The sequence below is a fragment of the Malania oleifera genome, chromosome 9 (genome assembly GCF_029873635.1).
Source record: "Malania oleifera isolate guangnan ecotype guangnan chromosome 9, ASM2987363v1, whole genome shotgun sequence".
NCBI classification, from domain to species: Eukaryota; Viridiplantae; Streptophyta; class Magnoliopsida; order Santalales; family Ximeniaceae; genus Malania; species Malania oleifera.
In genome coordinates this window covers 92681622-92709378 of record NC_080425.1, presented here as the reverse complement: position 1 = coordinate 92709378, position 27757 = coordinate 92681622, and the positions used below count along the sequence as shown (strand labels likewise).

Below are 27757 nucleotides of genomic sequence, written 5' to 3'. Positions count from 1 at the left end.
TTTGCTAATAAATCATCTACTAAAAGAATAATATTATATCTATACATCTCAAATACAAAAGCAGTTAGTTACATCCTAGTTAGAAGTTACAAATTTGTAGTTATATTCTGTTTTTTACAGCAATGAATAGAACCCAAAAAATGGGAGAAATGAGAAAAATAATGTATGGGAGGGCTTGACTTAGTGCACCTTCTTTAACTTCAGCCTCTGGTAGAGAGTATTTTGTTTTATCTACAACAAATCTTTCAAAATAATTCTTGTAGCCAGTGTTATTTGAAGAGGGGGGTGAGCTATTAATCTTCATCATTTCCGCAGCCTGTCATCAACTTGTAATTTTTAATGAAACATAGCATCCCTTCCCATCCCACCCACACATTTGTGCATGGGAGGAGAGAGAGTATTATGCATGAAAAGGTTAGTACAAAGAAACTTCCAAAACATGTAAATATTTCTGATTGTGCACCCTAGTGTGGGAAACATAAAATCTAAATTTCAGGTTCAATTGATTATTATGCATGAAAAGATTTGAACTAAAGAACGAACAAATCATTTCAACATTTCTGTTGTGCACCAGCTATGGGAAACATAAAAGTGAGTTTCAGATCAGTAGCACATGCATGACTGACCTCAAAAGTACTTATTTTTCTCTATTTTTTTTGTAGCTTTTTTTCCTGTCAGGTCTCAAAATAAAAACTCTACACCTCTGTAGAAACATTATATCCCAAGTACTCTTTTCTTATTTTTCTTTATTTTCAAACCGCAAAATATTTTAAACCTCTGTAAGAAGGGCAACCTTAGCTTGTAGTTTCAGGAAAGCCAGACTCACTGAGAACCTCACACATTAAACACATTTCAGGCCCCAATGTATGCTCCACAGTTCATTTGTTTAAAGACAACCTTATCAGATGCCACAGCATCTATGTGACTTAGCTTTGATAGAAAATCTAGAACTATGAGCCCATAAATGAAGTTAATATATTATATCTACGGCTAATTATACCTCAAAACCAAACATGAATTGTCTTGCTTTCTTGCTCACTCGAACATTGGGATGAGATTGAAGTCTCTCATACATAGCTTTAGCCTCCATTGGCCTGTCAGTCATTAAAATTTCAAATAAGCAAAGAAATACCAAAGACATATTCAACAGAACTTCTAAGTGAAATGGACATCTGCTGGTTGGAAAGAATTATCCAAGAATCCAACATCAATCACCAGCCAATTAAGCCAAGAAGTAGAAAGGAAGTTTTAAGGTGAAATTACCAAGATATTGGTAGTACTCATTTTTATTTTTATTTTTATTTTTATTTCCATTTACAAAATGCAACCTTGTTCACAAAAACTCCAAAACTACTAGCCAATGATTCAAGATCCATTAGTGAAATTCAAAACTATTCAACATTAAAAACAAGAATGTATATTCCTCTCTCAACATGCTTCAATTGTCCCACTACCAAATCCATTCAAGGTTGCACAACTGAAAACAAAATAGAATAAATCCATTTGATATCTTTTTTCCCCAAATGCTCCTACAGCTTCCATTTTTGGCTTCCCTAGTTTTCTAAACAGATATTCTGAAGAGTAAACATTTTCACCATGCATGCACCCCCATTTCATCACTTCTATTCAAATTGCTCTGAAAGGTAAGCAACACATATATGCCAAAGCAGATGATGCACAATGCCCATCTTTCGAGCTTGATCTTTGTTCTCTTAACTTTTTCGAGATTGTTTAGTAATTGGAAAATTGTAATCACAGCAGTAGATTTCCCTCTCTGTTTAGAATGTGTCATGTGCATTGCAATGACCATCATACCCTTACTAACTCATGCGTACTAACACACACCACTAATACTAAATAATTGAGACTAAAAAACCACCAACCAGTAACACTCCCCCCCAAATTGGAGCCTAGATATCATGTGCTCTTAGCTCGTTACAAATGTATTTAACCCAAGCACCCCCAGAGATTTAATGAATAAATTAGCAAGTTGGAATCCGGACATCAGCCTCTACATCACACCAAAGATAACATCAGCCTCTACATAAGCTTCTAAACAGAAAGTGACAATCAACTTCAATGTGTTTCATACGCTCATGGAAGACTGGATTGGAGGCAATGTGATAAGAGGCATCTTCTCAGTGCACCTTTAAGGTATCGCAAGATACGAATGAAAGCATCCCATTGACTTATTCAAAGAGAATCAAGACGCTAACTTAACACTTGTTGCAAAGAGATGCCTTGTCATGTGACTGAGGTATTAACTTACCAACAAGTCTCTAATAGGTCAGGCAACAAGTTAACCACATTTGGTAGTACTTCGCTATTAGGATCCATATCTGTATCACCAAGTTTGGATCCTAATAGCCCAGCCTCATCTAAAAGATCTTGAGCATATTTCTTCTATGACAAGGAGGTACTTATATGAGGTCTAGATACTTTTGTACCTGTTGTAAAGCTAGAGATGGTGAGGACAAGAAGAGAAAGAAGAAGAAAAGAACAGGTAAAGGTCAGGCGGCAATTTATGGAGTATACGTGCAGCTCCCTATATGCCCGTCCTATATATTAACAATAAGAAGACATGAAAGGAAGCCTCCATTCACACCACATAATTACTAAAATATCATATTCTCTTTCAACACTCCCCCTAAAAAATCTCGAGATGTGTAAATATCCCCTAACCCCAGCTTGTTACAACCATTGGGCAAGGTAGAATTAAATAAAGCTTTTGCGAAAACATTGCCCAACTAATCCAAGTATTTACAAATGAAGTCCTCACAACCTTCTTTAAAAGAGCATACCTCACAAAATAACAGTCAACTTCAATGTGCTTCGTCGTACCATGAAATATTAGATTGCAGCAACATCAATGGCAGTTTAATTATCACAAAAAAAATTTATGGGTTTCATTACCAAGAATCTAATCTCCTACATAAGAGACTTCAACCAAACAAGCTGATTCACAGTAGGAATTGGTCAACATTCTGCTTCAACACTAGATCTTGCTGAACTCGTTTGTCAATTAACAAGATTACCTCCCACAAGCATACAGTGTTGAGCATACCTTTCATCACCAACAAAGCCAGCCCAATCAGCATTATAGACCCTTTTCCCTTCCCTTTCTCCCCTCTATATTTTATTGTAGTTTCTAAATTTTACAATTCTTTCTAAACCCTCTTTTTCTTTTTATCATTAGTCTTGGAAGAAACAAACACTTCAATCTCCTTCCCAAACATGTTTTCCTTCTCTAACACCATACAACAAAAATAACAAGCCTTAAGTCTCAATAAACAAGGTCGGGATATGAATCCTTTTCCGTAAATTCACACTATCAAGGGCAATTTCCTCAACTAAATAAGAGCTATTAAATCCTTTCTTAAAACCTCATTCCAAATTATTTTATGTCTACACCTACCTCTTCTAGTACCATTAACAATAGCTAGCTCACTCCTCAATGGTGCACTACTTGGCCTTCGTTTTAAATGTCCAAACTATCTAAACCACCCCTCTTATCTAATCTTCTTCTAGTGCTATTCCTAACTTGTTTATTCCTTAATTTATCCTTAATGTTTTACCACTCATCCATTCACATTTCAGCCCATTTGGGGATCTCGATTGTCTCTATCACTCCCTAATGGACAAATAGTTATAACTTCTTCCCTTTTAGCTCCCTCCCTTTGGCACAAAAAAAAAAAAATGTCTTTAATAAATTAGGCTTACTATTTGGAATAGAAGAATGCCTTTCATCGGCTTAGAGGACACTGGAGCAATCTTATTTAAGGTGATAAGATATCTCCCCAGTTAACTATCAAAATTAACATCCAACTCAAGAAATAGAGAGTTAGGATTATATGGGACAATCACAAAATTACATTCTTCAACCATAGTTCGCAGGATTCCTGCTTCCTTCAAACGGCACATTGAATTGTGCCTGCTTTCTATAGTTCATAAACCTGAACTGTTTCGCTGTGTCAGTAACTGATGGAATTGGAAAAGGAGCAGAAGTTTCCTCCAAATGGGAAAGAATAGGAATTGGGGGATCAACACATCAAGGGGAAACAAAATTACTTTATGGACTCAAAATATATTTATCCAAAGACCCAACAAGAGAAATAATGTGTTCCTTAAAAAAAAAAAAAAACATTTGTACTAACAAATTTCCTGCAAATTTGGGGACTATCATGGTTTTAAATAACAATAGTGAGTAACATAGCATAATGGTAATGGGTGTAGTGAGAAGCAAGAGTAGCAGATGTTCCATAACGAGAAGCTGGTGCGCAGTGGTGAATTTTTTCGAGCACACACAACCTCATGTATATTAATGTAGCTCTTAACCCCTCTTAAAAAGAGTTTCAGTGTATTTTGGATCCTTTAGTTCAACGTACTAATCTTGTATAGTGAAGGCAACAAATTTTACATTTATTTTAAACCATTATTGATATAAAAATTATGTGCTTGTGTGCCATGCATCCAGTATTATCCATATAGAGGATCCTCTAATTGAGAAGACCCATCAACCTGAGAGGAAGAGAAAGGTCTATCTATTTTATTTAGTTATTCAGTTAAACCAATAATTCATTCTTGCAGCAGATAGCAACAATCATTTCATCAGACATGCGTATTTTTTATTTTACAATGAATTTACATCTTTCATTAATGGAAATTTTTTGATGTAGTGAGCAATAGGCTCTGGTTGTTCGCTGTTCAAGAATTCTTGTTTAGGCACTTCATACCATCCATACATAGTGTTTTGATCTAAGATTTTAATTCTTCCCTATTTCAGCAATAGCCTACTGTTCCATGGAGCTAGTCCAAAATATGCATGTATGTATATTTCCCACTTTTTCATTAAACGTGTGTAATAAATTAATTAATAAAATAAAATATAGTATACACTCCATTATTCTATTAGGCACATAAGAAATACAAATAATACAATAAATATTAAACAAGTTCATTTATTTTATTTGTAAAAACTTAAAAGTAATAGAAATCTAACAAATTTGGACCAACAAGTTATTTTGCATAACTGCAACCTAAGATTTAAAATTATGATAAATAATTATAAAATTTATAATTAAATAAATAAAGTAACAACTTGAACACAACAAAACTAGACAAGAAAAGAAGGTTGAAGTGAAAAACATAAAAACGAAGTATCAAATTACTATTATTATCAAAATAAATATTTTTTTTTTTTAATAAAACTGTTATCAAATTGTTAATCAATGCATCTCTTGTGATATTTAAAAAATAAATAAATAATTTTTTCTATCACTATCATCCTCATTATAGTATTCTCATCCCTCTCTTCATATAGTTTATAGAGAATGATTATGAAGGGAAGGAAAAGAAAAGTGAGAAGAAAAAAAAAATTAAAAAAAATATACATATATATATATATATATATATTTTTCTGTAACAATCCTGTTGCAGTTACTTAACAGCAACAACAGCCATTACAGAACAATAGCAATTCCTTCCTGCCGATTTAATGGTGTGCAAGGTTATTGAGAAGAGGAAAAACCATCACATGACGGTCCAACCGCTATTTTAACCATGGGATCATAACATCTATACCCTTCCTAAGTTCTCAAGTATCCAAGAAAAATATTTAATAGCACGAGGAGAGAACATGTCTTGACCACCATGTGGAAAATGAACAAAACATATGCATCCAAATACATGAGGCACAACAAAGAATATTGATGTTTCTAGGTACACAACAGAGAAGGGAATTTGTCGCCCTAGAATAAGAGGGCATCTTGCAAGGTAGAAAGCAGGTTGTAAGAAACGCATTAGTCCAAAGGGTATTAGGAAGACATATAACAGACTAGAGACCGTGCTATGTCAAGTAAATGTACACATAATATTTGATGAATATGCCCTTCTGCCAAGAAAAAAGAGTAAAGCTTATTTTCAACCAACTCAAGTGCATTATTAGACCAAAGAATTTGAATGCTAATATCAAACTATATTTTTATTTCCTAGTAGAATTGAGTAAACACATTAAGAAATTTGTTTTTTAACAATTCCAAGTCACATACAAAAAATCATTCACAAAGGACACAAAATATCTAGTCCATTATTTGATTGATTAAGAGAAAACAATAATTTAATAAAGACTCAACTCTAGGTGGAAAAAATGTCCAAATACGCTTTCCTAATTGACATGCAAAACACTAAGACAAGAAATAAACTTGAACATGGAAAAACTTGTTGCAGTTTTTGAAGGGATGGATGACCCAAATGAACATGCCATTGACACCATGAGTAGAAATTGAAAAAGCTGAATGACAAGAACTAGATCTACCACCACCACCATTGAAATAGTATCGGTCATCCTTCTCAAGCCCTCCACAAATCCTCTTCTTCGTCAAAGATCCAGAATACCGTCACAAGGAAAGAAGGAAAGAAGGGCACATAACAGTTATGATTTAGTTAACTGACTAAATAATAACAGGTTCTTTAGGCATATATAACACAAAGGACATAAGAATAGAAGCAGATGAAAGAATATGGCCACAATGAGAAACCCGTGTAATTGAACCATCAACAGAGTAACCTTAGAGAGTACATTAATGGGTTTCAAGAACAAAAACAAACTACAACTACTTGTCATATGGGAGGATACACCAAAATAATAATTAAAAAAAAACCATGGTGAGGAGGATGATGAGGCAAGAAGCCTAATTATACCTGAATAGGCCACAATAGCACTAGATGCACAAGACTATGTTGTTGAACTATGCAAATAAGATCATTATACTTCTCTCAAGACACGGAAAATGATTTACTCAACTCCCATGAAGTGGCCAGGGGCACTTAAAAGTGTTAACAATAGAATCACCCTTGGCAAGCTAGATGTTTCTAGGTCCTACATATTGTTGTCAAATTCAAAGATGACGATAAGAAAAACAAGGTAAGATGCTTCATATATGGGCACCAAAAAGAATCCAAAAAAAAAATAGAGTTCATATGTTACAAAACAAAATTTCACAAGAAAATAGAATATTACAATTTGTACATAACCCTTTTTTTTTTTTCATTCACCACTCTGATTGCTAAAGCATATTGAATAAAATTTCATATTAATAAAAGAAATAAACTTCTCCTCAATAAACAAGAACCAGGTCAAAATTGTAAAGGCCATGTTTAAACTACAGAGGCTATGTTCAGCATCCACATGAAAACAAAGGACAAACTGCTCACATGGTGCAGAGCATCACCACACCAAGGTGGAAAAAAACTAATGCCATTAGTTTAAACCAAAAAACAGAACTAAATGTTTCTTTGAACAAAATGTAGCTGTTTCAAATCCTATGTAATAAGAAATTATATAATTCACTTAAAAACCAACATCCAAATATCATATTAGATTTCCTAAGGCCCCATTTGGAACTTAGAAAACATTAGGGGGAAAGGCAAATGAAAATATGAAGAATTCTACTTTTTTATGTTTGATTAACAAGGAAATTAAGAAAGAAAATAATATGTAAAGTACATCAACAAACAAAAATTTAATTTAACATATCATTAGTATTTTGGTTTTTCTTAATTTTTAATTATATTAAAACAAATTGTCATTTTCAATAGTATTTGATATAGAAAGCAAACATAATGGTAAATGGATTTTCTTTCTTATTTTCCTTCCTCAAACAAAGTCTTTAATCCAAAGTGGCCCTAAAAATTTCAAAAAATGAAAGTACCTACTAAGTGAATCTTGACAAATGGACCACTGCAAAGCTGCTAACCCATGAAGTTCACTCTGCACAAGCAATATTTATGACATTAAAAATGTGGGGTTGGGGGGGAGATGATCTAATACTAAATGAATGAAACAGAGAGGCAATACAATAGTAAACTAAGCAGTTGGTATTCTAGGTCAATGAGTGCAAACATGGCCCAAGTTTACTAGGAATGTTGTATATAAGGTTTTTTTCTTTTTTTCAGATAGACAAAGATAATTAATAAAAGACTGCCAAGGGGACTTTCTTTGTGTGCAACATGCCAGGAAAATTTTGGAACTACTGGGAGGAGATTTTAGGACCATGGTCTAAATGATTGCTCATATAATTTATAACTAATAGTGAATCCCTTCATACAAAGACTTCATGTGTTAGTATTTTGGGTTCAACTATGCATTTTCCGTCCTTGGACAAAAGTAAATTTATAATAAAACTAACACAGTAACACCACACAAGACTCAGGTATGTGTTACTGAATGGATTTATACCTTCTCAAGCATGTTTAATTTTTAAATATTATTTTCAAAATCTGCCAAGTTGATTTTTGCATTAAAAACCAAATAGGATGTCAAGTTGAGGTCAAGCAGTTCTGGACGTGAAACTGCCCAATAAAAAACAACTGTAGCACTAAACTATAAAATTAAGTAAAAACACTTGAATTGAGCATTTTTGCATAGATAAAAAAAAAAAAAAAAATGTAATCGTCTACCCTATTTTATTTGTCTCTTATTTATCAGAAATATTCATTCATTAAAAAATAAACAATAATACAAACTTTGGAGGACAAGACATCCACTAGTACTCAGCTGAAAATAAAGTGCAGTCCTCCAGTACTTTGGAGGCCAGTCAAGACAATGAAATCTCCCAAAATTTTCCCAAAGAGTATTCCCAAAAGAAGTGGAAAAAAAGGGGGGAGAGGGGGGGGCTCTATAGCAAGAATAAAGAAATAACTTTTAGTGTTGAAGATTCTTGCATTTTGGTCCAAGAAGTTCAAAAAAAAAAACATAAGCTACATACTTACATAAGCCCACCACTTTTTTCACTTTAACCCCAGTACTGCACCAACAAGAATTTATCCAACTTGGTGAAGCTACCCACATTTCACCAAAAAGAGAGCAGGCTGGACAATAGCTGTCATGACCCAACAATATATAAAGAGATGCGCATAGGTTTATTAGACTCTAAGCAAATCATACAGATATCTGGGTCAATAAGGAGGCCTCAGGGTGGAAGAACTTTCTCAGAATGGTGGAGGGCCATGCAGAGGAAAGCAATCCTTTAGCAAAAAAGACTGCAATTCAGGAGGTTGTAACAGAAGTGAAGCCCAGGTGTTTGGATTGTGGTTCCATGAATGTGAGACAAGGACTATGGTCAGCAAAAATGCCAAATATGGGCCATATGCAGTCAATTTTCAACAGATTACAGGTCCCTTGGTGACAGGGATGGAGGTTTTCCAGCAAGGGGAGACAAGGCAGGCGAGGTTTCAAGTTTCGACAAGGTTTCTTTGGTCAAGGCAAGAAAATCAGGAATTCAACCAGAAAGATATATATCTATAAAGGGGAATATTTCAGACTGTTTAGGCGGAACAGTCAAAAGCATATTCCCAAGGCCCATAATATTCAGCCCATCAATGGAAAGAGTTCCAATCTGGAGGGTAAGATGGCTAGGCCTGTCTTGCAATATTGGTGCCAAGACACTACAGCAACGGCCAATTTACGACCATATCTTGATGGGCCTGAGGCTCGCACCATGGACATTCATAAGAAAGAGTCTTTTTCGGCATGGTCTTGCTTCACTTGGGCATGCAAGGTTGTCACAAGCTGAACACTTCACACCTTGTGAAGGGCTGTGCAGCACTAGTTCTAGCAGTCTTGCTTAACAAGTTGACCGAAAGTATACCACAGTTTCACCACATGAACAAATTCTTAACAATCGAGTACAAAGTTATGCGGACAAAGTAAACAAATAAGTAGAAAAAGAATCACACTGTAAATAGTAAAGCAATGTCATTCATTTTTATCACCTCCATAGACAACATGTGTTTAGCAAGGGAGGCCAACTGACCGAGGAATCATTGTAATGACCCGAATGATAATAGTATTTAAATAATAAAGAGGGAGGGAAATGGAAACAGAAACAGAAACAGAAGAAGGTAGCAGGATTCGTCGACGAACGCGAAACATTGCACTTTGGGAAATAACCAAGGAATTTAGATCAAGAACTCGTCAATAAGGATAACATAGGGTCTCGTCGACGAGGATAATATAGGGTCTCGTCGATGAGAGTGAGCTTCGTCGACGAGAAGATACCGAGAGGGGTTTTTGGGGCAACTCTGAATTTCGTCGACAAAGGGGAGAGTTCGTCAACAAGGAGCCTTCTTGACCTCGTCGACGAGGTGACGTGGCTTGTCAATGAAGGTCAATGTATAAATAACCCGAATTTCATTTTTAAGCATAATTTTCAACGTAGAACCCTCTCTCTCTCTCCTCCCTTTGGTTCTCCACCCTTTTCTCTTCGATTTCGGGCCGAATTTTCGCCGGTTCGACGATCTGAAGTCACCACGACGCTCCTAGATAAGTTCTCTACATATCTGCTAGAGAAGATCATCGGTGGAACTCCGTTGAAATTCATCCCTGAATTGAGGTAAGGTTTTTTATTCGAAATTTGGTCTTTCCACAGTTGAAGGAAATGATGTACTCGAATAAATACTGAAATTTAGTTCTAAGAGGTATCATTTTCAAGGTATTACTCAGGGTCTCTTACGGGTGTAAGACCAGTATTATAGAGGGGCTTTTCAGTTGTCAGGTAAGGGTATAAATTAAAACAATTACTTTTCCTTGAAATTACTATTATTTAATAGTAGAATAATTTTCAGAAAGCAGGTGATTATATATGAGTATAATTGAGAAAATGTAAGTTTGGGAAAATACTGCAACTGTACAGGAAATGTGATTTCGGAATGGAATATATGGTTTCATTCAATTCGTGTGGCGTGAATATTATTTTTTATATATATGCTATACCATGTTAAGTTAGATTTACAAAATAAAGCATGTTTACAAATATTTTCAGGAATAACATGACAAACACAGTAAATTATGGTTTCAAAATATATGATATGTTCGGCGCAAGGCCGTAATTGATGATCGGCGCAAGACCGCAATTATTCATGTTATTCGGCGCAAGACAGCATTATTCATGTTTTCGGTGCGAGACCGTAATTATTATGTTAATATGGGATTCATAAAATGCTATTATTTGATTTACGATGAACAGTGTATGTTTATGTACTATATGTTAACAGAACCCAGATGTTAGTTTAGTTCAGTTTCAGGAGCATGGTACCATAACTTATAGATCAGACATCTATGATCAGATTGGTGCTAACCACCCCACGAGGGGGTGGGAGATGGATAATCGATGTGGCTTTCAGTGTAAAGTTGTAGACGTCCACCTGACAGTCCAGACCAAGGTGTGGCAGGCCCATCGTACTTACAGACATTTTTAATTCGACAGTGGTCAGCCAGCCATTGTTGGGTCCCGCCTTCGGGCTGCACAACCCGTCATGTGGGGTAATACATAACATCAGCTAACTATTCATCTTGGGTAGTTTTCAGTATTATAGATTATATCAGATGATACATGATTAGTATGATTATTTGGAAGTATTAAATTATATGTTTATCTAACCATATTACGATTTATGTTTTATGGTATGTGAAATGTACGGTATATGTATTACAACATTAAATTATTCATGTTGTCACACAACTGATTTTAATTTATATACCCTTACTAAGAGGTGTCTCACCCTAAGTTTAAACTATTTCAGGAAACCAGGAGAGATCGGCGGGTCAAGGCCGCCGCTGAGTGAGTTGAGCTTCCTTGCTAGAAGGGTAAGTTTTGATCTAGGATCAGGAGATTTTTATTGTAAGATCCTAAGTTTATTTTGATATTTTGGAGATTGTATATAGATACAGTATCTTGGGGAATATAGTAGACTCTGGAATTTTATAATTTATGGTTGATGAATGTGATTTACATTTACTACTGCCTAAGTTCCGCTGTGTATGACAGGTGCCCCCACTACCCACGGGTTCGGGTTGACCATTTTATTTATTATGTTTTATTATATGATTAGATTAGCAGGTCGTTACAATCATACTCTCCTTTTACGCTACAGCATAAACAAGCTCCATGAATAAAACCTATACTACTATTTACAAGATGGTTGTCCATCCTATATACACAAGACAAGCAGTCACAAACAAGCATAATGCCTTGAACAAGCTTAGCTCATCACAAAGAGCCAGGATCCTTCCTGGAGAGTACCAGTCCACTTGCAAAAGTCTGCCTATTCCTGCTCCAGTTCAGAGTTTTGGGGACAGAAATACATCTGGCTTCAAACTTTGAAGCATAGAAACCAGATTTAAGGTTGTGGGGCATGACAGGAACAGCTGAAAAGGGGGGAGGTGAATAGTGATCTTGCCAAAAAGGATTTGCGCAGATTCTCATAAATGCATGAACACGTAAATTGCATATGGGAAAGAGACATCATTGTCTAATGGGTTCGAGAAATTACCCATTGACTGTCATGAGGTGGCATATGATTTACGATTTAGTGGACGATGAATTACTGATAGATCAACTCCCCCAATTTTAAATTGTGGCAAAAAAAAAAAAACCACTTCTCTAGTTATCCATTTCAATCATACAATAAAAGGAAACTTTGCAGTTTAAAACTTTAACATGATCTGATATAAAACAGCTAAGCATTAGAATTCTATAATATAAAAACATGTCTTCTCTTTCCTAAATAATTGTTCAATTTCATTTGCAATACTTGCCAATAAAGGGGGGGAAGGGTGAGAGCATGGTTTTGGGTAATCAAAATTACATTCATAGAAACAACCCTAAAATTCAAAGCTACAAGGACCACAACAGATCTAGAAGGTAAGTTACCTTAAAGGCCAACTTATCCATAACCTTTTCATAATAGGGCAATGCATCCTTAAGCTTTCCAAGATCCATCAATGAGTCGCCATCCTTCAATGCCTACAAATACAAATAAGTAGATTAGGAAAAAAAGTCATGCACTATAGTTAAAGGTTAAGTATTCTCCTCTCTGTTAATGTTATATTTCTATCCAAAAACAAATTTAAAGGTTAAGTAGTATAAAAATTAAATAATTAAATCATACTATAGAAGATGCACAAGGAAGGGTGGATGAGCTTTGCCATATTAAAGCATGGACATATAAGGATATAATCCACAAATTCTAAGCCATGTCTTATTCATCAAGGCCATATCCAGACTAGCTAAAACACAAATTTTGAGGATCAAACACCCTTTATTAATTTAATTATTCTCCTCAAAGTTTATTCCACATTTTCATGGAATTATCCTTTTTTTAGTCTGCTGTGTTAGCCAAAGTAATAGAATTATCTAAACATCTGAATGCTTTCTCAAATTTCTTCAATATTTGGTTTAAGTTTCAAATAGCCAATAAATATTTCTGCACTTACCTTAAACCCAAGTGCTGTGCCCAAACCAGAACAAGGCTGATTAGCAACATGTTTGCAGCAAATTTATAAACCAAGCAAGATAGACAATATTATATTCATACTTCAAGGTATCTGAACTGCAATGCCTTAACAAAGGACCTACCTAATTTGATCTAGAAGAACCAACTTGATGCCACTCATATTGCAATAGAATTAAATCAAAGTAAGATAATAGATTCAAAGAAGAAGAAGATTCTTATATTGAACTGATCAGCGAGAGGAAGTGAGATAATTATAAGGTAGATAAGGTTGTATATTCAAGACCTACTCAATCACGGGTTTGAAGAAGCACTAGCTCTACATGAAGGATAACAAACCTCTAACAAGAAGTAAAACACTCAACTCAGGGTGTCCTTCCATTTCTCTTTCTTACAAATGCATAGAGGTAGTTTAGATTAGCCATTAAAAACAAAATAGAGAGAGAGAGAGAGAGAGAGAGAGAGAGAGAGAGAGAGAGAGCTTGTGTGAAAGAGTTGCGTCCCTTCAACTTAATATTTGGGCAGTTTGCTTGTTTGTTCAACTATCTGCTGGTATAGTTCTTTAGGTGTATCCCATGATTCTTCCCACAATATAATGCAACATCGCAATCCAACAAAACAATAGGGTCATTCAGAAAATTATGTCCATTAATGGCATATTAAAATACATGAAGGTTTTTTTTTTTTTACCTTGAGAGAATAATAAGACGATATAAAAATTTTACATAAAATTGTCAGGTACAATTGTCTCATTCCATCATTCAATTACGTTACAGAATTGCATATCATCCATACACATGACTACATGAGCATCAACATCATGAACATCAATATGGGGCACATTGTTAATGCTTATGGAGGTATGCAATGTTGGAATTGTGTGAGTTCTTTCACGTTGAATTCCCACTTGTCTGTCCCACACAGGAATTTTGGAGAGGTTTACTCTCATTTGTGTATCTCCACCAACTAGAATATGTATCTTGTTGTAGTAGGCTCGATAACGGGCCTTGGGCTAACCAAATATCATACACATGGCCACCCCCCCGCCTCATGATTTACAGATCTTGACGGAGCTTTATACTTCAGTTGAAATTCTTTAACTTTTTCCAGAGTTAATTTTTCTTCATCATGGTCAAAAACTGTCTTGTCCATTTAACCAAATTAATCCAACATTTAAAACCACCATTAAATCCAATGTTTATAATTTAAAACAATATCAGCTATCAGTTTTAAATCTAATTTTTAAATACCCTAGAATAGTATTAAGCATGGATTTCAGACCATTGATTTGGATTTATGTGCATTTTGAAGAAACTCGATACAATTTTATACTACATTTTTCGAAATCCACACAAATCCAAAACCAAGGTCCTAATTCCATGCTTCCAAATGTTTAATTATAACTCCGAGGGCTGTTACTCTTCTAGCAGCTGAAAACAGGCCTTTGCAGCAGCCCTCTTCAGCACACCACAGCAGCTCATCTGCTCTTGTCTTCTCTCCTCTTCTCTTCTGCACTCTCTCAGCTCTGCTCTGCAGTGTTCTTCACTGCGTTGCTCTAGCGGCCTTCAGCTCTTCTTCCCTGCTCCGCTCTAGCAGCCACATACAGCTTTTCTGCTAGTTGGGTAACAAGACACTACAACCACTACAGCTCTTGTTTCTTGCACATGAAACCAAGCCCTCTGACTAATCCTAAAGTCCACGCATGCAGTGACTAGCTCAATACATTCTCCACTGTGATAAATTCTCAGTCAGCGAGAAATCGTCTTAAAGGGCAGCAGTCCTTCCAGCTCTGCTTGTCTGTTTGAGTCTTATTCCTGCCTATACTATTTTACATCAGTTAGATCACCATTTTACCTAAAAGCATAAGCTGTTAGGTTGTGGGCCAACAATGTATATCAAGGCTTCCACAGGTGCAGCCCAACAAGCCCGACAACACATGGAGAGATAATAAAACGATAAACACCACTCATTATAGGGAGTAAGATAATTCTTAACAAACAAATAATAAATGCAGGCAACAAGACTAGAACACATGACATCCTGGCAACCTGACTCTGATACCATGTTAGATTACCACTTAAAAGCTTAAACTGTTAGGTTGTGGGTTAACAATGTATATCAGGCCTCAACAATATCCATTTATTTTCTAACATGTGAAGGCATGAGAACAATGTGCATTCATTGCTCATTTACATCATAGAACAAGCTCTATCCATGCATATCAACATTATAAACATCATTATATGGAGGTACATAAGCGTATAAGGAATATACACATTCATTGCATTATTACAATTTACAATTGCATATAAAACTATATCCATGCACTTCAACATTGTAAACAATGTAGTATACTACCAAAGCTCATGGAGGCATATCAATGTATAGGAGAAAATGTCAATTGTGCACTTTGATACCCAAATCATTTAGTCAAGCAAAGGGCGTCCCTGTTCGAAATTTGGATATAATACATGATATTGGACTCTTAAAACAACAACAACAACAATCAGTGTTTTAAAAGGCGAAGACATAAGGTGAGGCGTTTTACCCTCCACGAGGCGAGGCGTAAGCCTCAAGGCATTGAGGCGTAAGCATTTTGGGATTGTATTTTTTAAAATAATTATTAAATAAAAAAAATTATATATAGTATAAAAATGAGAAAAATATTAGAATAATAGAAAAAAAGATAAAATATAATTCTTAAGTATTAAAAATAAGCCATAGGTTTTCAATTAGAAGAGAAAAAGCCAAATTACAAATTTCTCCAGCCTGTTAAGGGGCTGTTTGGAGACGCATGAAACTTCTCCAGCCTTGAACCCAAGTTTCATGAGAAAATGAGAATAATTTTTAATATTCATTTAGTCAACTCTTGGTTGATTGTAAAAATAATATAGTCAGGCCCGTCGGAGAGAGACTGAGAGAGAGAGAGAGAGAGCAGAGGCTTCATTGAGGCGTAAGAGAGAGCAAAGGCTTCAAGCTTCGAGCAGAGGCTTCGTCGAGGCGTAAGAGAGAGCAAAGGCTTCGTCGAGCTTCGTCGAGCTTCGTCCAGGCTTCGAAAGAGAGAGCAGAGGCTTCGCTAAGCTTCGTTGAGTCTTCAAAAGAGAGAGTAGAGGCTTCGTCGAGGCTTCAAGAGAGAGCAAAGGCTTCGTCGAGCTTCATCTAGGCTTCGAAGAGCGAGCAAAGGCTTCGTCAGGCTTCGGCGACAGAGCAAAGGAGAAGAAGCTTTGCAGGAGAGAAAGGGAGGATAGGGTTTCAGTGTGTTTTGGGTTCTGGACTTACGAATACTGAAAGGCGTACGCCTTGCATATGAGGCGTAAAAAAGCATGGTCTTTTGGCTGAGGCGTACGATTTTTTGGCTGAGACGTACACTTTATTGGATTTATGCCTTTACACATACTCCTTGAGGCGTTTTTGTCCCAAAACGCACCGATGCGTGCCTCAAAAAAACCTTTCAAAACACTGACAACAATAAATCAAGCCTCAAGTCCCACTAGATGGGTTCGGTTGCATGAATACTTTTCCACCAATTTACGTGATCATAAGCAATTTTCTCTGATAATTGCAAGCTATCAAATCCTTGTTCACGATCTCATTTTAGGCTTACCCCTACTCCTTTTATTGCCCCTCATAATAACTAGCTCACTCCTCTTCATCGGTCCACTATTTGACATACGTTGCACATGCCCAAACTATTTGAGCCGCCCTGCCTTATTTTGACTTCTACAAGATCTATGCCTAACCACAAATATGTTTGTTCCTTAATTTATCTTTAAACATTACACCACTCATCCACCTTAGCATTCTCATTTCAGCAACTTTTATTTTTTGGATATATTTTCTAAGTTGCCAACATTTTGAACCATATATAGCTGGTCTTATAGCCATCTTATAAAGTTTTCCAATTAGTTAAATGGTATTCTATGATCAAACAACATGCCCAAAATTGCATAACGGATTCAAAGTGTTAAAATCTACTATTGTCATTAATTTCGTGACCATCAAATTTAATCTTTTTTCCAATATTCCTTCTACTATGACTAAAATTGCATTTTATATATTTTGCCTTATTTCTACTTATCCTCAAACCTCTAGATTCTAAAGCTTCTCTTTATAATTGTAAGATCTTACTCCGCCCCTAGTTTCATCGATCAAGACAATAGCATCTGCAAACAACATAAACCACCAAACCTCATTTCAATAATCCTTGTAAGTTATTCCATCACTAGTGCAAAAAGATAAAGGCTCAAAGCAGACCCTTGATATGCATATTGTGGTTGGAAATTTCCTAGAATATCCACCTGTGGTTTAACGCCAATTATTACTCCATTGTTCATATCCTTAATGACATCAGTATACTTAGTGCATACCCCCTTTTTAAGACCCATCATAGAACTTCCCTAGATATCCTATCATAAGCTTTTAGTTTTGTGGTTTCGGTCTTTCGTTTCTGTGACAACCCCAAAAATAATATGTGAGTAAGTGTGATTCAGAAAAAAAAATAAATAATAAATAATAATAATAATAAGATTAATTATTAATTAATTAAACATTATTAAATTGAATTAATTAAATTAAGTAATATGATGGTTATATATATGCATACATATATAAGGATAAGTGATATATATATATATATAAGTATATAATATAACATTATTATAATGGTTAAAGTATGTATATATATATATATATATATATATATTGTAATCTAAAGCTTCTTTAAGAAGCTTTCTCCAAATTCCAAATTCAATTTGGATTACAGAGAGAACATGCACCTCACTCCAGCACACTCTCTCTCACTCCGTCCCAACTCTCCTTCTCTCTCCTCACGGCCTCCCTCTCTCTCTCTCTAGATTATTTCTCCATCTATAAGCGAAATCAAAAACGAACACCACACGAGGTCCTGGCTTCGATCCTGAGCAAATTAATCGAAGCATATTTTAGGTTTGGGCATTATAGGCACCACTCCAAGCCTCAGGTAAGGGAAATAAATTATGTCAGGAATTTTCTAAAATTCAACCAATTAAATTTGTGATTCCAGGAATCGATATATATGTTTTCTAGGTATTTGGATTTAAGGAAATTGGATTTTGGATTATTATTATTATTATTACGAATTGATTAAACTAGCATTGTGAGCTTAAGGATTTTATAATAATTGTTATTTCCCAAAATTAATCATTTAAATTTGGGTATAAGGCTGCAGGGCTAAAGTGATGGATTTTCTGAAATATTTGGCCGGCTAAAATTATTAGTTTAAGTTGTTAAACATGTTTTGGTAAAAGATCAAAGTGAGTAGGGTTGACCATCTCAATTTAGTAAATTATGGTTTAATGTTTAAATCGTGTGGCATGAGAATAACATTTTATAATTAAACTGATTGTAATTGTTGTGGGTTATGAACATATATGTGTGTGTGAGCCTGTGAGGTTTATTTGTCAAAGCTCTGTGTGATGTGAAAGTCCCTGTGTGGGCCATGTACTGAGAAGTATGCAGCGAAAGTCCCAGTGTGGGCCACGTACTGAGAAATATGCAGTAAAAGTCCCTGTGTGGGCCACGTACTAAGAACGATGGGGAGGGATGCTCAATATGCAGCAAGGAGGCCGGAAAGTAAAGGTGTGATGTTGAGATGTGCATTTCAATTATGGATGTGCGTGCATGAATGTGAATTGAATGTATGGTGATTGTAATGTGATGTGGTAGACATGCATGCAGACTCTGTGGTATGATTGATATTGAATGTGTGTGGGTTCTAGTTGGCAAATGAAAGTTAATTATAGCAAAGTATTGAATGTAATTTTATACTGTGGTATTATGTATGATTGAAGCGAGGTAAACTCTCCGCCCAAGGGCTTACTAAGTAAAGCGAGTGCCTTGAAAGGTATCGATTGTAGTTGCACCCAGGCTAAATGAGCAAAGTTACATAAGGTATCAAAGCAAAGGGGCGTTACATGTATGGGCGTGTAATCTCCCCAATCCTCAGAAAACTCTCGCTATAAATAATAGTGTATGTGAATTGAATGAATCGTGATTGTGGATATGTTGTGGTGTGATCTGTGATGGTGGATGTGCTATGGTAATACGTGTGATATATGTGTATGCGGATTTCTATGTTATGGATGATAATGTATGTGTGAGTATTGTCTGCAAGTGTTTGTTCAGTTATTGTTGAATAATTAAACTCTTATATTTTGACTACACTAAAACTCATCTGCCACACACTGATAATAATTTATTTCATCTTACTGAGAGGTGTCTCACCTTAGTGTATAAATTATTTTTTTCAGAACCTTTTGGTGGTCGAACTTAGCGAGCTCCAGGGCAGGGTTTTCGGGATAGCTTAGTATAGTGTGAGTATCTATAAGATATTGGAACAGTTATGTTTACGTTTATGTTTTAATTTCTTGGGTATGTAATATGGCTGAATGGAGGCCCTTTTCGGTTGTATAAATTAGCACTCTGGTAATATAAATTGAGGTGCTGGTATCAGAGATCTGTGAATGGAACACATAACACCCTGGGCCCCACTCTCGAGTTCAGGGCATTACAGTTTTGGTTTCGGTTTTCATTCTCTAGTGAATTTTTTATATATTACCCACTTAAATTTATCCTACTTCTAATTTTAACTTTTAAGTTCAAAATTGTCAATTATTTTTATTATTTCTCAATTTTTTTTTTATTTTTACATACAAAAAGAAGGAAGATAAGCAAGGATTCGAGCCATTTTATAGATGAAGATGTGAGCTACTTTCCCATGTTTTACCATTGTGACACAAGATTCAAAAGATAAATGACTCCTTCATGCCCAGTCACCCACATAGCCCAGTGGCCAACTCTCCTATACTTTTGTGATTTGTCATCCCACATCAGCTGGCTCTCAATTTTTTAGAGTCTTCTCCCAGCTATAGAAACCAAGTCTTACATCCCTTCCCCTCACTCCTTATGGGTCGATGCAATGTTAAGAACCACTTCATGGCCCTTGTTCTTCAAGCCGATGTTGAACTAACAATAATGTGGGCTTCATTTAGTTTTAAAAAATTTATTTCGGTTAATAACCAAAGATTAGACCGATAAACCGCTTTTCCTTATGACCAAACCATCTATCTATGGTTCAGTATAGTTTGGAATATAAGAACCAATTTGGTTTAGTTCATTCATCATTTTTGGGTACTACCTAGAATTGAGTACACCCCTATAATTCTCTCTTCTTAAAGCAAGCATTCATTACAATAAGATCATATGACATGGCAAAGTCTAAGATCATATTCCTAGACTCATTTTTATCTTGATATCCATGTCCTCCATGCAGCCTCTCATAACCTTTACTATCCTTTCTAATATATCCATTCAAATCAGCTCCTATGAATATTTTTTCAATCCCTAATATCCTTTGTAAATAATGTTATCCATATCTTCCAAAATTGTCATTGAAGGTTTTCTCCAAAGTCTATTTGAGGAACATAAGCACTAATGACATTTATTATCTCTTGACCTAAGACCATTTTAAATTTTTATGATTCTATCCCATATTCTTTTAACATCTACAACACTGTTATTTTAGTTTTTGTCTACAATGATTTTTCTTTTCCACTATACCGAAGTTTGAATTCTGATTTTTCAATTTCTCCAGTTTTCTCCCCTACCCACTTAGTTTCTTGAAGGCAAATTACACTAATTTTTCCTTTTTTAGTGTCCACCATCTCCATACATTTACCGTAAATGTCCCTATATTCTAAGTTGCTGATCTAACTATACTCCTAAACTAACTTCTTTACCCGCCCACGTCTAGAATCATGAGGGAACCCTCGCATATTTGACACCATACCTAGATGCCGACATGAAGTGTCACCTTGAGGCGACAATTTAGCCCACCCTCACCATTTTTCGCTACACCCAAGTGATTAAGTGTAATGTGTAGCTCGTAGGAGATGCCCCAGCCTAGCGAATAATCAATAAAGATATCAAAGAGATGACAAGTTTTATGCCAACTGTCAGCTACCTAATGCAACCCTACTTTACCCGAGCTTGAGACCGATTGTGTGTGAAAAGATTTAAGACATTGAGTGCATCACAGGCGAAGTTAAAAAGAGCAGCCCAGTGCACAAAACTCCTGCATATGGGTCCAAGGAAGGGTTGAACCACGATGGATCTATAGTATGCAGCTTTACCTTACATTTTGGCAAAAGGCCTGATTCCATGCCTCAAACCCATGGCCTCTAGGTCACACAGCGACAACTCTATCGTTGCACAAATGCTCCCTTTCAAAAAAGGGCAGCCCCACGAACAAAGCTCCCCGAGGTTTGGCAAAAGGGCAAGCCATGATGGTCTCAAAATAGTGGAAAATCTAAGAGAAACAAGTGAGTCAACCTCTGTGTGTGTCTCTGTGTGCGTGTGTGACAAAGCCAAGAATTCTCTCTCTTGTGCACACACACAAAAAAAGACACATATAGCTAGAGAGAATATATAAAGGGAGAGAAGGAAGCACGAAAAAGCCTTGAGACTAAAGCTTCCTATTTCGCACAAAGAAAACATAAATAAATAAATAAAATGTGCACACATGCTCAAACAAGCACATAGGGAATAAAAAATATATATGTAGCAAGAGAAACCATTAAACAAGTAACATTAAGAACAATATTTTAATAACTTGAAATTTTCCATTAATTCATAAGCTTGACATGAACATATCCATTAAGAAGAAAACAAAAGAATTAGATCTCTTACAAAAGTTGAGCCATATGACATTCCATCAAATCAAATTCATCTATTCTCATGTTTGCAGTAAAGTTTCTGTAAACTTTTTTTTTTTTTTTTTTATAGCAAAGTTATTTTCAAGAAACTCCACAATCAGGTTAGAGCACTACAATCATATCTAACGTGTATTTTTGCAAGAACTAATTCCGGGTATAACTATTTAATACAGATATGCGAGCAAAATATTTTATGGTGAACTCAAAGGCTAACATTCCTAGCTATTTTTAACTAAATACTGTACAACTTATCATAATTATATTTTGCTCAATACTTCAAGATGATAATTTCAATCAACTAATCGTGCATGGACTCTCAACTTACTTGAAAAACAGATTTATAAATTAAAAATGAAAAAAAATTCAATATCTTTATCATGCTTGAAATTTAACACGGTAAGGATTTAAAATGACTAATAAAGCTGATTGACAAGAACGATACACACAAACACAATCCCTTCTCTACTTTTTTCTGTGAAAAGATAAACTAAAAACAATAATAAGAAGTTGCCTCCAAGAACATTCTCTAACGGTAATATATAGAAGGAAAGGAAAAAGTTTCTCAAATTTAAGGGATGCAAAAAGTAGTATTGTGCTTGGTGACTACCTTCTCACATTCAGATCTTAGCCTTGGATCAATGTTCAAGCCAATCTTACTCTGATAGGCAGTTATCAATTCCCTTGTACGTGCTTCTTTAACTGATTTATCTTCTGTTGTTTCAAGCACCTCACCAGGGCGAATAACTTTTCCACCTCCAAACTGAACATCAAAGCCAGGGTAATCATCTATGAGAAAGAATAGCCTTTGACTGAAAGTTGACTCCACAGGAGGTTATGTTGCAAAATGTGGTATCAGTTTCACAACATATATATAATCATTTATGTAGCACAACTAGTTCAACAGGAAAATAAATAAGAGCATCAAAACACATCAAAAAGCTTCAGCTAGTCCTAGACTGAGAGTTGACAGCACAGGAGGTTATGGTGCAAAATGGAGGTATCAGTTTCACAATATACATAATCATTTGTGTAGCACAACTAATTTCAACAGGAAAATAAATAAAGACCATCAAATACATCCAAAAGCTTCAGCTAGGACTTGTGAAGAGTAGAAGAGGGAGGAATTTATGGACTTGCACAGTGTATGCCACTTTGAGGATTCTATGGCTCGAGAGGAAAGCAAAGATTTTCAAAGATCAGAAGCATTCTCCGATTTTGCTTTGGGTGACAGTTATTTTTAGTATTTTTTTTAGCTTCTTTTTGGGCACATTCCTTTGGGGTTCTAGGGGGATTGTGGCTGTCCAATCTTTAAAGGGTTTGGAAGGCAGCACTTTGGTAATTATTTTTGGTCTTTAGGAGGACGCCTTATCCTTCATATCTTGTAACTAAAAAAAAAAAAAAAACCACAAAAGACAAGACATTAGACCATTGCGAGTGAATGCCTTCGGTAGATCTATCTCGATGGAAAGAATACCAGTAATGGGGACTATTCAGATGATCCATGTGCTAAAACAGAACCAAGGTGTCAGTTAGGAAAAAAATTTGGGAAACAATACTGGGATCAGTGGAGGAAAGTAACCCAATTATTTTCAACCAGAAGCTGTAGTGCTGTGATTGCATTTCTTTGAATGTGCAGAGATCATAACCATGAAGAAGAATCTGTTTTTTGGAGAATTGAAGCTCCAGCTCACTGGCAATGGAGGAATTTCAATAAGTTTGGTAGGGCAAAAACGAGATATGGGAAAGGAAAGCCTGACCAAGCAGACTGTGAGGGAATTCGAGAAGAGAAATCCATTTCTGCTTTAGGAAAATTTTCAAATTTGAATTTTGATTTTGGTGAGGCTACTCATGGAGTGTATAAGAGAAATACCTATTATTTCAGGCCAACATTGAAAAGGCACAGAACAACATGACAGTCTGGCCCAGTGGAAAACTTTTAAGAATAAAATGGGGGGGGGGGGGGGGGGCGGATTTCATGGGCTGCCAATAGGGGCCCATCAAGGAGCCCAACTTACCTATAAGGAGGTGCTAGTGCTGGGGAGGGGGGGGGGGGGGCTCCAAGTTAAACAAAGCCTCCTCCTGGTAACTAACTCTGATACCATGTTAGATTACCACTTTACCTAAATGCTTAAGCTGTTAGGACGTGGGTCAACAATGCATATTAACTATCAAGCTTTAACATCTTTATCTAAGAAGCTAAAATAGAATTTGGCGGACAATAGAGACTATGGCTCAGTTTGTGTTCATTAAAGATAGAAAAATTTTAGACATTGTGCTGGTGGCTAATGAGGTGGTAGAATGCGATGAAGAGCAGCAGGAGACTAATCTTTAAGCTGGATCTCATGATACGATGAACTAGGGCTTTGAATAGAGTGATGATTGGGCAAGGCTCTGGGGCTATGTGGAGGAAGTGGATGCTACATAAACTCAATCATGGTCAGCCTAGAGAGTGGTTCAAGGCCTCCCGAGGACTTAGGCAAGGGGATCCATTGTCTATGTTTTTGGTTTCCATGGGGTAGATGTTATTAGCAGGATGCTCCCGCACTCCCAGGATTTGAGGGTGATTAGAGGAATGTAAAAAGAAAAACAACGTCAGCAGTTCTCCTGCACCTATTTTCTTCTCCAATTTTTTAAATCTTCACAAGTTACACTGAACAAAGAAAATTAATTTTTTTCCCTGCGTAGGAAAGTTGGTGTCTAAAATTTCGATGTCACTCATGCCCATTTCAGAATCAATTTGCTGCTCAAGAAAAACATCTAACTGCAAAAACCCATCCCCAAAAAAATCAAATGGAACTCATTCAATAACAAAATATAGCATACCAATGAAAAATAATCTGTCAAAGTTCCAAGAAAAATATGGGATCTGACGGTGTATCTTACTGATTTTGAAATGTTTCTGGGCCTAGGAAAGACTCCCCATGTGGAAACCTTAGGCTTATAAATATCTGAATCATCTTCCTGGACTGAATCAGGTGCTAATGGTGTTGAAGTTCCAAAGTTGCTTCTGTCCCCAATAATCAACTCCACTTCAGGCAAGTCACCTTCTGGGAAAGGGTCTTGCAGTGGAGCCAATCCTGCTGGCAGTGCCCTGCTATTCTTCTTATCCGAGAAATTGAGCCCCATAAAGTCAGTGCTCGAGACCGTCAGTTCTTTTTTCTCACTATCCTTTTTCAAAGAATACCTGTCTTCCAAAATCCCCTCATTTCCTCTCCTCAATCCTAGAAACCAATGCATTGACAAAGTTTAGTCCACATTGCATGCCAAAATACCCCACTGTCATCAAGAAAGGCAGCCTATTCCGAGGCTCCCACATATCACCAGGTCTAGGAAGATGGATGGTTGGCAGCCTTATCCCCATTTCTGGAGTGGCTGACTCCTTGTTCAAAAACTGGCTTCAGGCCATCAACCAAAGAAATTAACTAATTCACAGCAATATAATCACATTCTAATTGCATTATACATGGAATCAATGACAAGGAACTATTTCTAATTATCCAGAAAAAAAAAAATCAACAAAAATTCAATACTTAAATGGAACTCGGAGTTGAGCCCCAATAAGATCAACGCATGATTCCTTCTCGGTTTTTGCTAACCATTCTCAACATATCCATTTCCCAGAATTCTTCCCATTAGTCATATTTGTCATACATAAACAAATTTCCATCCACATTCTGGTTCAAGATGCCCATTTTCTACAACCAACAAAACAAACTCCACAATGCTTTGTAAATATAAATTGAAATATTGAATGAAATTCCACACGCTCCCATCATGTGGAATGAAATTAAAGGAAGTTCTTTATTTTCCCTCATTTAATTAAAAGTTAATTACCTGCAGGCCACTAAGTTAATCATGTTGGATCAATGTGCCTGCCTGAATTTGTATTTGATTCAGTGCAGCTATTATTATATGATTTGTGTCCAAAATTAATCAAAATTGGACTGGAACACTTGGACACATCATACATGTGCCAGTTGCTGCCTGTGTGATACAAGCTCCAGCAACAAGTGGCAGAACCAGGATCTCAATCAGTGGTGGCACACACTTGTTTATTAAGATTATTTTTCAGTGATTGAATATCTAAAAGCATTCTTCACTGTAGGACACAATCTAAAAGTTCACTTTTAGCCATAACATATGACCGACTAAAAGTGTGAGAAAGTTATTCACTATAGTCATTCAATTTTTTTAATAGCAAAAGAAACTTTATTGCCTATATTTTCACTACACTCATTCTAAAACAAATAAACCTCACAGTTTTTTTTTTCATCAGATTTCATTTTAATAAACATTTCATATTCAATCCATTATCAATGCTACCAAAAATACATCCTTCCCAATATATGTAATCAAGCAACCAATTTTCCAAGAATGTCCAGTTACATTCTGCAAATGCTACTATCAAACATACCAAAACATTGATGAATCTTCGTACGTTGGAACTATAAACTTTTCTTTCACTTCATCTCTCTGTCACTATCTCTATCTTTGTTTTTTTTTTTTTTCTGTTTACAGATTTGAATTCCTTTCACTAACTTATAATTTTATCAATTTTTGGCTTCTTCAGGCAAACTATGCCTTTTTATTTTTTGCAAAATCTCCTCATATTTAAAATTTGACCCCACTTCTATTAAGATGTCATACGATTAAGAAAAAATAAATATAGGTCATTATACTTTCGGTTGAGTTGAATAGGGGGCAACTCCCCACACTCTCCACAACTGGCAGCAAGTTAGCAACAAGATGTGTATGGCACAACCAAGCATCTCAATCCAATGTAGATTAATTTGGGCATATTATTAGCTACATTAACTCAATTAAAAGATCAGAGGCTAAACTAAACCAGCTTGCACACTTCAGGAACATGTAAGTGCTTAATCCTTCCGTCAAGGATCAGCTTAAATCCCAAATCAAAATGAAAATAGTCAATCTCCACATTTTACTCAACATTACCTGAAAATGTCTCTTTTTCCTCGGAGTTATCGCCGCCGCCAATGACCCCTTTGTTCTTCTTATACTCTTTTGCTTTCTCCATTGCAATCTTGACTGAAACAGGAACATCCCGATTTCCACCACCACCATCGCCCAAACCCAAACTTGAATTTGAATCTGCATTCCCATTCCCATTTACGTTGTCATCATTTTTCTCAGCTTCCACTAACGGGTTTTCAATAATTTTCGGGCTCGGGTTCGTCTTGACTGACTTCTTGTATGCCTTAGCCCTCGCAAAAGCGAGCTTCATGGGGTCCGTACCGCCCGGTTCGGGTTCCGAAGAACTTTGAGATGAATTTGACAAGCTGGGTTGCGAAGATTCAGCACCGGGTTGGTTCAATGACGCCGATAATGAGGGTTTGAGGGGATTGCGAGTGAAGGTAGAGGGGTATGGAGATGGGATGAAAGTGGGTTTATTGTTGAAAGAGGTGGGGTTTATGGAGGAGAAAGAAGAAACCCATGAATGTTGCAGCATGGAGGCCATGGTTTGCTGAGGATTACTATCAGAAGATTACTGAAAGGATCCAGCCTAACTGATATTGTGGAAAGCGCGAGCAGCCATGAGCGCTGAGCGATTCAGAATTTGGTAATGAATCAGTACTTCAAACAGGAGGTCTGGCAGGCGATACTTTCTAACGTTCCATTACCTCCACAAGATATTTCATTTTTCGATTATTACACATATTTTTGTTCCTTTTAATTTTTTTTTTGTTTTGTTTTAA

The 27757-nt window shown here is 36.1% G+C and overlaps 1 protein-coding gene across 4 annotated transcripts; it reads right to left on the bottom strand.

Annotated features, from left to right (window-relative positions):
- Positions 1-27708, bottom strand: LOC131164546 (uncharacterized). 4 transcript variants are annotated; one of them, XM_058121818.1, is made up of 7 exons: positions 26997-27708; positions 24924-25261; positions 22648-22800; positions 12711-12803; positions 7710-7768; positions 1001-1094; positions 1-316 (listed from the first exon to the last, which is right to left on the bottom strand). In XM_058121818.1, the coding sequence occupies exons 1-7, from the start codon at positions 27517-27519 to the stop codon at positions 101-103; spliced, it is 1476 nt and encodes a 491-aa protein (XP_057977801.1). In that variant the 5' UTR covers positions 27520-27708; the 3' UTR covers positions 1-100. The 4 variants fall into 4 exon arrangements, with proteins under 4 accessions (XP_057977801.1, XP_057977802.1, XP_057977803.1 ...); XM_058121819.1 differs by having other exon boundaries at positions 1-326; positions 26997-27673; XM_058121820.1 differs by having other exon boundaries at positions 1-1094; positions 7714-7768; positions 26997-27688.
- Between the last annotated feature and the right edge of the window lie 49 nt (positions 27709-27757).